Raw genomic sequence first — 11,419 nt, 5'->3', positions numbered from 1 at the left:
TGAAGTGTGAGGCTTTTTATGGGCTTTTAATTACGTGGTGATAATTAACATTATAGGCCTCCGGGTCCCGCTGGTGCCCGGCTGCCCTGTGCCAGCTTCCGACTGTTTGTAAATAAATCCTGTGGGATGCATGCTGCCCACCCCAGGGCACCCAGCTCCTGCAGCAGGGAGCAAGGCCAGCCCCAGCTCCCTCCTCCCCCCCAAGGGCACAATCCACTGCAAAATGTGGATCTCCACCCTTTCTTCCCTCCAGCTGCACCCAACCACTTGGGTTTTTCCAGCCCTCTGCCTGAACAGAGCTGGCAGCCAGCAGTGCCAGGCTTGGTGAGAGCAGGCACAGACAGCAGTGCCACACTTGTCACTCCTGTTGGAGCCCAGCCTGGTCAGGAGCAGCCCCCCGTGCCAGGGCTAATAGGAAGCAATCCATCAGGCAGTGCTGGGCACACTGCCCACCCACCAGGATTTATCGTCCAGCACCCATGCAATTTCCTGCCCTCCTCTAATCAATAAGGGAGGGCAGGGGGCAAGGCCAGCTGCCCCCTGCAGGTTATGATGGGTGTGGGGAAATAACAATGCCCCAAGAAACAGGTCAGGAGAAGCAGGTGTGTGGGTAAGGACCCCACCGTAAATCATTTCCCCATTTCCTGCCAGGACCAGGGGATCAGCACCCATGGGGGTGGAGGAACTACAGATTAAAGTATCCCCCCCCCATCCAACAGCACTGGGGGTGCTAAGCAAGATTCAGGGTGCCATACCCTGCAGCCAGTAGGGCTGACACCCGGCTGCTTCCCCCACCCACGCTCACACACAGGGAGCCCAGGCCTCCAGGCTCCCCTCCCCCACCCCTTCCCATTTAATTTTTCCTAATGAAAGGCAGGAGGATGGCGGGGAGCCGGGGCACCAAGGTCGAGGCTGCCTTTAATCAATCCCCGCTGCTGGCTGGGTGCCCGGAGGAGCTGGTGGAGGAGAGGATGGGGGCTGCGGCAGGGGAGGAAATACAGAGGGGTGCAACTAAGGGGCTCCCAGCAGACAACTGGGGCACCCAGTGCTTGGCCCCCACCACGACCCTGCTATGCCCCTCCCCAAAGAAAAGGCACTGTGAATGCACTGTGCTGCCCCTCTGGCACCAGAGCTGTGCCCAGATCCTGCCAGGGCAGCTTTAATCCTCCGCAGGAGCCAACCCCAAAAATCAAACCCCCTCCCTGCAGGCACCTCCCACTGTGGGGTATCCTCTTTGTCCACCAGGGTGGGGATACTGGAGCCATCCTCAGGCTCAGGCTGCTAAAGGCACTGGGCAAAGGCATGTGCAGGGACCCAGGGGGAGCCAGGGGTGACCTAGAGCTGGGTGCTGGTGACGGCACTCACCCCGTGCACCAGCACGGTGGGGCCCAGCCCACGGGTGAGCAGCTCCAGCTGGTGCAGGTAGAGCGGGTAGAGGCTGGTGTCGGCCGGCGGCCGTGGCAGGTACAGGAAGCGCACAGCTGGCGCGGGGCTCTGCTCCAGGACCAGTTTGTTGGCGGCACACACGTACTCATCTGACACTTGGGTAGTGTTGGTCGGGAAGTTCACAACCCCTTCCTCCTCTTCCTCCTCCTCAGCTGGCCCTCCTGGGGGTCCCCGGCAGGTTTGCCAGTGCAGGCGGGTTATAGAATCCCAGGGCACCAGCTGGATCTGGGCCTGGATGCGCAGGTCCTTGAGGAGCTGGCGGAGCTTCTCCTCCTGGGCATGGGGCATGGTGCCCGCCTCCACACAGAGGAAGAGGCGCAGGCGGGCCCGGCGCCAGGCCCGCGCCATGTTGAGGACACAGGCCATCTGCAGCAGGAACAGGCTGCAGGTGTCAGCGTAGCGGGCCGCTGTCAGGCCGCAGCAGGTTGACGGGCCAGACGTGGATGGTGGGCGGGGGGCTGGCAGCCCGCCGCAGCTCCCAGGCCTTGTCCAGGCTCTCCAGCTGCCGGGCCAGCAGGACATTGCGGAGCATCTTCAGGGCATCAGCCACGATGCCCACATACTCCCGCGCTGACAGCAGCTTGGGGTGGTGGGCGTCCGCAGCGGGGGGAAGCCCAGGGGGACCTCTTCGCGGGCGCTGGTGAAGGCAGGGTGCTGGGCTAGACCATCCTGCGGTGCCTCATCATCGTAGAAGCCCAGCACCAGGGTGTTGGGACGCATCCCGCCTGCCAGAGAGACCATGCCAGCCCAGCTGAGCAGAGGCAGAGGGCTCCACCAGCCCTCCTGACACTGCAGGTGCCAACAAGCCACAGCTTGACTTCGGGAGCCTTCAGGATCACAATCCGATATATCCAAGACCTGACCCAATTTTGGCACTGCCCACACAATACCTCTCCAGCTTGGCTTTGGGACTGCCCACACCAGGTGCTTCCAAACCCCTTGGCATCTCTCATCCAGGTGTCTTCAAGCCCCTCAACACTGCCAAAAGAGATGCTTCCAAACCCCAGCTTGCCTACCGCACCGCTCACCCCAGATGTCTCCAAGAGCAAACCTGGCTCTGGCATCGTCCATCCAAATGCCTCCAAACCCCTTGGCACTTCTCAGCCCACAGGGACAGCAGGATGGACCCTCACCCATGTCCAGACCAGGCACCACTTACCAAGGCCAGAGGTGAAGAGGAGCTGCCGGACACCGTGCCGCACTGAGGGCGCAAGGGTGAGGCTGACAAAGGCCTTGACATTCAGTTTGTCCACCAAGCTCAGCCACGAGTCCTGCTGGGGCTGAAGCGGGTCTGAGGGCAGCATGTCTGGGTGGGGAGCAACACCAGCATCAGCTGGACAGATATCCCATACTGGGGCTAACCCTGATGTCCACCCCTGCTGCAAAACCAGTGCCAACCCCTGTGCCCACCCCAGCACCCATGAGACAGAGAGGGGGATGCAGGTGCTTACAGAGAGAGATATAAAATTATACATAAATGTAGAAAAAGCCCCCAGGCAACCCCATCCCCACTCCCCAATTTCAGGCCATTAGTCACCACAGCAACGGCAGGGAAGTGGGGAACAGAGCCTGTGCATCAGCCATGACGTGTGCCAGGAAGAGCCCCCGTGTGCAAACCAACACACACCAGGGTGGAAACATGCCCGAGGCACCTGGCCACACAGCAGCAGGCAAGAGGTAAGGATGGACACGGGCACACACGTGTGCAAGGCTGTGCTGAGTGTGTGCCCACGTGTGTGCTGGGTGTGCACAGGCGCTAACCTGGGTGGCACATGCCACGTGTACATGCTGACACCGACACGTGCAGGAGCCCCGTGGGCACTTGTAGGGGTGGACACTTGTGCACACACATGCACAAGTGTGTGCACAGGAGGCATGGGACAGACACAACTCACTGATGTCCCTCATACCAGCCAAGCCCAATGTGCCACACATGTGCCCAAAATGCTGACATTCCCCAGCCATCAGCTGGGCAGCAGCGTCAACCCAAGAACTCCGGGAGCTCCCAGGCACCACAGCAAAGTGCAGAGGCCATTAGCACAGGAGACAGTGCAGATCCTCACCCAAGTCCTGCAGCTCCACGTGGCCCAGGACGTAGAGGCCGCTCTTCTTGAGGTCGTTGACAAAGTCGATGAGGCGGGCGCTGCCTCGCGGGTTCTGCACCATCAGCAGCATCTGCGGGCGCCAGAACTTGACATGGTCCTTCCGCACATCCAGCATCAGCAGGTACTTCCGCACCTGGAGGACGGAGGGAGGGAAACAGGTGAGGAATCCTTTTTGTTTCACCAAACCACCCCCTGGGGATGCCAGTCCTGAGGACATGCTGCCCAGGACAGAGCTCAGCTGCCATGGGGACACCAGCTTTCCACCCCATAAGGGGACAACAGGAGGACAGGGCTCACCTGATGAAAGATGAGGGCCTGGCTGATGTAGCCCCAGGTGCTACTGGGTGAGAGGTAGTGAAGGGCAAGGAGGAGGAGGAGCAGGAAGCCCAGGCTCGCCGAGGCTGACACGGGGCTGATGAGGAACATCATGACGCAGCAGCCTGCGATGCCCAGCAGGCAGGTGTGCCAAGTGAAGTACCGGAAAGTGGGCCTGGAGCAGGGAGGAGGGGACACCTGCTATCATGTGGTGCCCATGCTGACTGTAGGGAGGGCACAGCAAGGGGAGCTGTGCCAAAGGGCCACACCAGCCACCCCCAATGATTCTGCTGTACCAGCCCAGGGCATGTCGGGCACCCCATGCACCTGGAGAAGTTATGGAGGGGAGATGGCATCTCCCAGGGCACTGGGCAGCCTGTTTCTGCCAGCCCTGGGCAAACAGGGCAGTGATGGCCATGGGGCTGGAGTGTTGTCCTGGCACACCCAGGTAGTATTGGGCAGCGCCGGCAGCCATAGTGCCCGCTCATTCTGGTGCGGGGAGGCGGAGGCAGGGAGGCGAGAAGCTGTTATTTTCTCTAATTGCTGTTTTTCCTGAAAGGTAATTAAAATTCTTTTCCGCTGTGCTTGATGGAGACCTCAGTGATGGGAGGGGGGGAGGCACCCAGATGTGGGGTGGGCGAGGGGCCTGTTGCTACCCGCCCCAGCAGGCTCCCCCCTCAGGCACTGATCCTGCCCTATCTGTGCCCAGCCAAGGGAGCGGTTGGGCAGGGCGGATGGGGGCCAAGCCCCAGCCTGGCACAGGCATCAGCTCTCCCTTGGGAATGGGGCCTTTGGGGGACTCCCAGTCAGTGCCACCCAGCCCTAGCTGGGCAATCCCTCTGCCCACCTGGGGGACTCTCCCTGCTGTGGAGCCACAGCATCCTGCACTGAGGGCAGTGGGCATCACCCAGGAGGGAGATCAGGCTCCCCCTGGCCATTCCGCCGTGGCCCCTGCACCCCAGATTTGGGCAGCCCTACCAGCCCAGCCTCACACCAGAGTACCCTACACCCTGAGCCCCAGGCTGGGGCTGCCTGCCACACATACTCCCTCTTCCTGGAAGATTTTTTCTCCTCCTCCCAACCCAGAATCCCCCTTCCTCCCTCCCCCCCTTCTCTGTTAGTTTAATTAGTGCTAATGGAAAGTGGGCTCCATCACTGCTTGGCAAACTGCCCGGGGGATGCCGGCCGGGCACAGGCTATAAATTACCTCTGGAAAGCCTAAGGGGAGGGGGCGGGTGGTACCCAGTGGTGCTGGATTTATCTGTACCCACTCAGCAAAGCTGTGCCAGCACACGAGAACCGTGCCAAGCCAGTGCCATTCCAGGACCTGTTCCCTTCCCAGGGATGGGGGTGTCTCTGTCCCCCTAATGCCCAGGAGAGGCGTGTCCAGCATCTCTGCCCACCATCCCATCATAAATTTCAGGCACAGGGATGGCAGGGGAATCACAGATAGAAGAAGGGAGGGGTGGGTGCCTGCCAAGCATCTCAGCACAGCCTCTGTCCCCTGTGCCAGTGGGTACCTGAAATTGGGGGCCGAGGCCCATTCCAGTGCCAGGCAGGCCAGATTGACAGTGGCATAAACCAGGAGGAAGAAGGTGGTCACGACACTTGCAATGGTGTTGAGCTTCCCAGAAAAGAGCACAACCTGCAGAGAGCACAGAGTGAATGCATACCCTGGGATGGCACCTCAGGCATGTGCCCAAGTCATCCCTGTCCACTTGGGGTGTATCCCAGGGGTATGATGGGTAAGAGCACAGACAGGAATCCCTGCCCTTTTTTGTCATTTATCCTTAATTTATGGGATACCTCCCACCTCAGGAAGGGAAGGGCATAACTGCAGCAGGACACCCAGGGCAGGGCTCCTGGGGGAGGAATCCCCAGGGGCAGGGGGACATGCCAGGCTCCACAACACCCAGCCCAGGTGACAACCCACCTTCACCCAGCGAGGCCAGGAAAGGAGCATCGCTGACAAACTCACCTGCACCACCAGCCAGGAGATGATCACTGCCATCACTGGGTTCCCACTGGCAGATGTCTTCTTGGCCAGTGCCAGTGCCCGGCCTGCAAGGTAGAGCAGGGAGGTTGAGCTGGGACACCCCAGCAGGCACCCACAGGTTCAGCCACCAGCCAGGAGTCCCATCCCCACCCTGGGTGCTGGGGCGGTGGCAAATTCCAGGGCATGCAGGTGACTCAAATGGGCACACGCCAAACCATCACCCGTACACCAAGAAGGGAGTTCCCTGGTGTCAGGGCTGGTCCCCAGCAGGGACAACCTGCTGAGTGGGCTCCAACAAGTGCCACTGCACTCTGGGCACTCACCAAAGAGATCATCCCGGGCCAGAGCATACAGGATGCGGGATGCCCCAATGAGGTTGCTCATGGCTGCAGAGAGGGTGGCAGCGTAGATACCCACGGTTACCAGCGGTGGGAAGATACTGATATCACGCAAGAAACCATAGTCCTTCTGCAGGAGGATCCTGGAGGGGGACATAGACACACTGGCATCCATCTCAGCCCAGGAGAGCATGCCCTGGCATGGGAACAGGTGGCTGTACCTGTTGCAGGTGGCACACATGAGGAAAGCCAGCAGGTTGTAGACGAGGTAGGTGAAGAGCACAGCAGAGATGGTGCCCCGTGGGATGGAGTAGCTCGGGCGCTTCAGGTCCCCTGTGGGCAGGAGCAGGCAGCATTAGTGCCCACAGGCACAGCACACCCCTGATCTCGCCCAGCCTCAGCTCCCGTTCCCAGTGCCACCCTGCCAGGCACCTCCTGTCCATACCTGACATGTTGGAGCCTGCCATGATGCCAGTGCAGCCATTGAACATCACTGCGAAGACGGAGCTGAAGCTCATCATCTGCCCGGTGGTGTAGTCCACCCCATACCCACCTGCAGGACACATGGGCAGGGGCTGTGACAGGCTGCCCAGGGTGGCACAGCCCCACCACAAGCCCTCTCCTTGATGTCCCCACACACAAACTACAGGAGAAACCACCCCACAGCACCTGCTTTGGGCCCACCAGCTGCCCCCACCCTCCAGCAAGCCCCATGTGATGTGGCAGTTCCAGTGGGCACAGCAGGCAGGGTGGGGGAAGACTCTCCTCACCACCCAAGTTGTCTCGCAGGGTGTCAAGGGAGAAGCCGGTGAAGAAGCCGTTATCGGTCTCAGTGCCGTTGAAGTGGGGCAAGTGGATGGGCACTTTCAGGGGCCGTGTGGCGAAGAAGCTGACAAGGATGGTGCCCAGGACAGCTGCGACGATGAGGAAGATGAGGAAGGTGGCCTTGGCATAGATGGAGGCGCCCACGAGGCACACGAGGAGGCAGAGCGCTAGCAGCACGGTGCCGTAGAGCAGCTCGTACCAGTAGCTCTGGGGCAGGACGTGGACGCCTGTGCCTGCTTCTTGCCCTGGACAGAGACAAGTCAGGATCAGCAAGGCTCAGAGGGGGCATCACTGGGAGCTGAGAGCTACCAGTGTTGTGTCAGGCATGATGGGCACCAACTCCCTGGCCAGAGAGCTGAGTGAGCCATGCTGGCTACGCTGGGCATGGTGCTTGGCATGTCTGGTACAGCACTAGGGCTGCTCGGGTAAGGGACACCTGCTGTTCCCTGCCACCACGCAGTGCGGTACTCACCAGGTGGGATTCCAAAGCTGTCCACCACTGCCTCCACCAGCCCCAGCACGTAAAGGGCACTGCCACACACATTGGCCAGAAAAAACATGATCCCGATGCTGCCCCCAAACTCTGGGCCCAAGGCACGGCTTATCATATCTTGCTCGAGTCAAGGGAAGATGTCAACAGCACAAACCACCATCAGATGCTCCCATCCCTCTCTCCCAGGCCAAGGGGGTCCCAGCCTCAGCATGGCACCCCAAGACCACTGGGTAGTCACCCAGCTTTGTCCCATATGCCCTGTCCCAGCAGCACCCACAGCAAAGGATACAGTAAGCTCCTCCGGCATCCAGTGCCCCGTTGGTGGCAATGGCACACACGGACAGCACCGTCATGCCAATGATGAAATATGCCACTGCGAACATAGCCAGGGCCTGGTACAACCCAGCATGACCCACCACGAACCCTGCCAAGGAAGGGGGAGGCCAGTATGCCCATGAGCTGAGTATGGACAACCTGCAGGACAGAGTCCCTGGGTACTGCAACCACACAGACTTCACCCCACTGAGGCACGCAGCCACTCCCATCCCTGTGCCCACAGCTTCCCCCAGGACCTGCCAGCCCCTTCCCTTCCAGGATGAGGATGCTCTCACCTCCCACCCACAGCAGCACCCACCAGTGTCCCCCACACTCAGGGTATCTCCATCTTCCACCCGTGTCTGGCCCAAGCATACCCAAAAACCAAACAGGCAAGGGGTTCTGCTGCTGGGACCCCTGTGCCCCTCTGTCACCGTTGTTCCCCAGTGTGGGGAGTCAGGAGCTGCCCACAGGGATCCCGCAGCTGCCCTGCTTGCCTACAACACAGCAAGAAGTAGAAGCAGTCCGGGTGTCCCTGCCAGCCACGGCACTGCTCCCCGGGGGGTGGGTGGGTGTTCCTGAGGACAGGGGGTTCAGAGGCCCCCCGGCCCTGCCCGGGGTGACGGGAGCAATCCCGGCTGGCGACATTGCGGGCAGGAAGGGGACGCCCGCGGCTGTCTGTGGGCGATGCCCTATCTCAGCCACAAGCCAGGCCGCGGATGTGCCCGCGGGAGAGGCAAGGGGGGGGTGACCGGGGCACCGGCACCGCAAGGAGCCCTTGGGGCGACAGGCTGAGTTTGAGGGCACCCGCTGTGGTCCCGAGAGAGCCGGAGGGTACCCGAGTGCCAAATGCAAGGGTGGGCGGGGATGTTGGTGGAAATAAAGGGGTGCCCCAAAAGCACTGTGGGCATAAGTACGAGGGGCTGCTCACCCTGGAGATCTGGGGAGTACGTGTGAGGTGTGGGGGAAGCGGGGAGCTTGATGGGGAGAGCCTTGGCCCCTCACAGTGGGAAAGTTCCTCTTCCTGGCAGCTTTCCTTCCCCTCCACCTCACACTTCCCCTACAGCCCCACGGTCCCCGGGGTAACACAGCCCCGGGCTGGGGAGGGCCAGGTCAGGCAGGGAGATCCCGGTGCCCGCTGCGGGGTTGGGGGGGAGTCAGAGCCTGTATGAGGACCCCGAGCAGGGGAGTGGGAAGGGGGTGAGTGATGACAGGGGAAGGCCGTGCCCCAGCTTGGGGGGGTCTCCCAGGCAGGGGAAGGGTCTCAAGGCCCCCCGCCCATGGCCCAGCGGGGCTCCCCGGGCACGCAGCCAACTCCCGCCCTAGGCTTTCCGTGGGCGGAAAGTGAAAGAGGAAAAGCTTTTCCCGTTCCCGGACCAGAGCAAACATCGCCCGCCCCTGCCTGCCCCGGCCCATGCTAGGGCACCTACCCCCTTCAGCCCCAAAAGGCTGCCAGCTGCCCCAGTCCATGCCCATCCTGCCCCCTACTTCTCCCAGGGGTCACAGTAACAGACTCATAACCCAAACTGGGGGCAGACTGGGAAACAATGTGTGCCCTTTGCACACACACAGAGGGACAGCTGAGTGTCTGCTGGGGGACACCAGGGTTCTGCCCCTGGGACACTGGGTGGGATGCGGGAGAGAACTGGGGTGCTGGAGCCTGTCACTGGAGGATGCCTGGGAAACAGCGGTGTCCCAGCACTGGGAGGGGGGGGGACAGGTGGACATGAGGGCACAGAAATCCCGTTTAGAGAAGGCACTGGAAGACACAGGAGTCCTAATCCAGGGACACCAGGGTTTTGAACTAGGGTCCCTTACAGGGGTCCCTAAGGTCCTAATTGGGATCCTGTCCTGCAGGTTCCTGTCCCTGGGTCCCGAGGCCCGAGCCCCCATCCTAGTGGAGTCAGGTGGGGACACACAGCACTGGGACCCCAGGCCGGGGGCCTGAGCAGGGAAGGGCACGTGAACCCCAGACTGTGGGCACTGGGGTAAGCACTGGAGGGGAGCACTGGGACTGCAGCAGAGACGGAAGCTCAGGAGAGGGCACTGGCGACCCAGACTGGGCGGTTCGGGGCTCCAGAGGCGGGGGCCTCGGGATTAGACGGGGGCCGGGCTGGGGGTACCAGGCAGGGCTGGTGACTCTCGGGGGCCCCGGGCCGCGGCCGGGAGAGGGGGGCACCCCGGGGGCGGCGGCACTCACCGAGGCGCAGGAAGAGGACGACGCTAAACATGGAGAGCAGCGTGGGCACCACAACGCCCAGGAATGTGGGCAGCTTGCGGGGGGCGGCGGCGGCCCGGCCGCGCTCCCGGCCCCGCTCCTCCTCGGCCGAGCCGCCGCACAGGCGGTACGTGAGCAGCGCGCTCCGCTCCGAGCTCGCCATGGCCCGGCCCGGCTCGGGCCCCGCCACCCCGAAAAGCGCCCGGTCCTGGCCCCGAAAAGCGCCCGGCCCCGCCCGCCGACCCGGTCCCGACCCGCCGGGCCCCGCCCCGCCCATGGCCTCGCCCCCCACACGGCCCCGCCCACGACCCTCCGCCCAGGCCCCGCCCCCGGCCTCGCCCCTCTGATAAGCCCCGCCCCAGTGATAGACCCCGCCCCGTGGGCCCCGACCACCGAGGCCCCGCCCCTTTACCGGCCCCGCCCACAGCTCCCCGCCCTTGTTACGGACCCTGTCCCAAAATGCTCTCCCGTAGTGATCCGCTCCGCCGCCCCCCCAAACCCCACCCAACACCCCCACAGTGACTCCCCCCGCAGCCCGAGTCACTCCACACCCCCAACCCTCGCCCCTTCCGGGGTCTCCGCGCTCGGGTACCCGGCACTGTCCCCCCTCTCGCGTCCTCCGAACTCGCCCCACACCTCCCCGCACCCCAAAACCCGCCCCTGCATCCCCACGCGTCCCCTGTCCCCGACCCTCCAGCGGCCAACACCCTGATACCGACCCAGGCAGCCCCGCGGCCCGGGCATCCCCGGGAACTCCGGTACAGCCCCCGCCAATGCCCGCTCCCCCCGCCCCGCGGCACTGCCGGCCGGGGTCGGCTGCCCGCGCCAATTACCGGACAATCGGGGCCCCGGGGGCACCGTGCCCCCCTGCCCGCCGCCGGGGCTGGGATCTGCCCGGGCCCCGGGGTCCCACTGCCGCCGCCGCCCGGGGCGGCCGAGCGCCTCGCCAATTAGGTTAATGGGGTTGGCACCGGCACCGGGGCCGGGAGCGGGGGGCACGGTGCGGCCGGGGGCGAACACCACTCCGGCCTCAAGCACCCGCGTGGGTGCCGGTTGCGGTCAGCAGAGCGGTTGGACCCCCACGCGTCACGGGTGGGGGGATCCGTGCGGGGACACCGGGGCTGGGCGCGAGGCCGCTCCCCCGTGTGCCGTGGTGCTGTGCCACCCCACTCGTCCCCGCCGTCTCCCGTGGGGCGGAGGCACAGCGTGCCCCCTCGGCCGAGGTGGGAGCCCGCGGGGCCGGGGCTTTCATCTGCGGCAGGCCTGTCGCCGTGCCAGCCGCGGGCAGCCCGCGCCTTTGATGTGCCACTGAAGCGGCATTGTCCGCGCCCCGCTGGCACCATCGCGGCCGGGAGGACCGCGGGGAGC

At 63.4% G+C, this 11,419-nt stretch overlaps 1 protein-coding gene across 1 annotated transcript; it reads right to left on the bottom strand.

Annotated features, from left to right (window-relative positions):
- SLC12A9 (solute carrier family 12 member 9) lies at positions 1-10,270 on the bottom strand. The gene is given in 15 exon segments (XM_039557125.1): positions 1-1,851; positions 1,853-2,034; positions 2,037-2,171; positions 2,606-2,752; positions 3,510-3,684; positions 3,849-4,041; positions 5,387-5,511; positions 5,845-5,927; positions 6,186-6,343; positions 6,422-6,533; positions 6,646-6,753; positions 6,971-7,270; positions 7,498-7,635; positions 7,808-7,942; positions 10,034-10,270. Coding segments are annotated over 15 exon segments (2,688 nt in total). The 5' UTR covers positions 10,215-10,270; the 3' UTR covers positions 1-1,335.
- Between the last annotated feature and the right edge of the window lie 1,149 nt (positions 10,271-11,419).

The sequence above is a fragment of the Corvus cornix genome, chromosome 9 (assembly GCF_000738735.6).
Source record: "Corvus cornix cornix isolate S_Up_H32 chromosome 9, ASM73873v5, whole genome shotgun sequence".
Classification (NCBI taxonomy): Eukaryota; Metazoa; Chordata; class Aves; order Passeriformes; family Corvidae; genus Corvus; species Corvus cornix.
The sequence above is the reverse complement of the archived record's forward strand: the minus strand, read 5'-3'. Positions and strand labels throughout refer to the sequence as shown.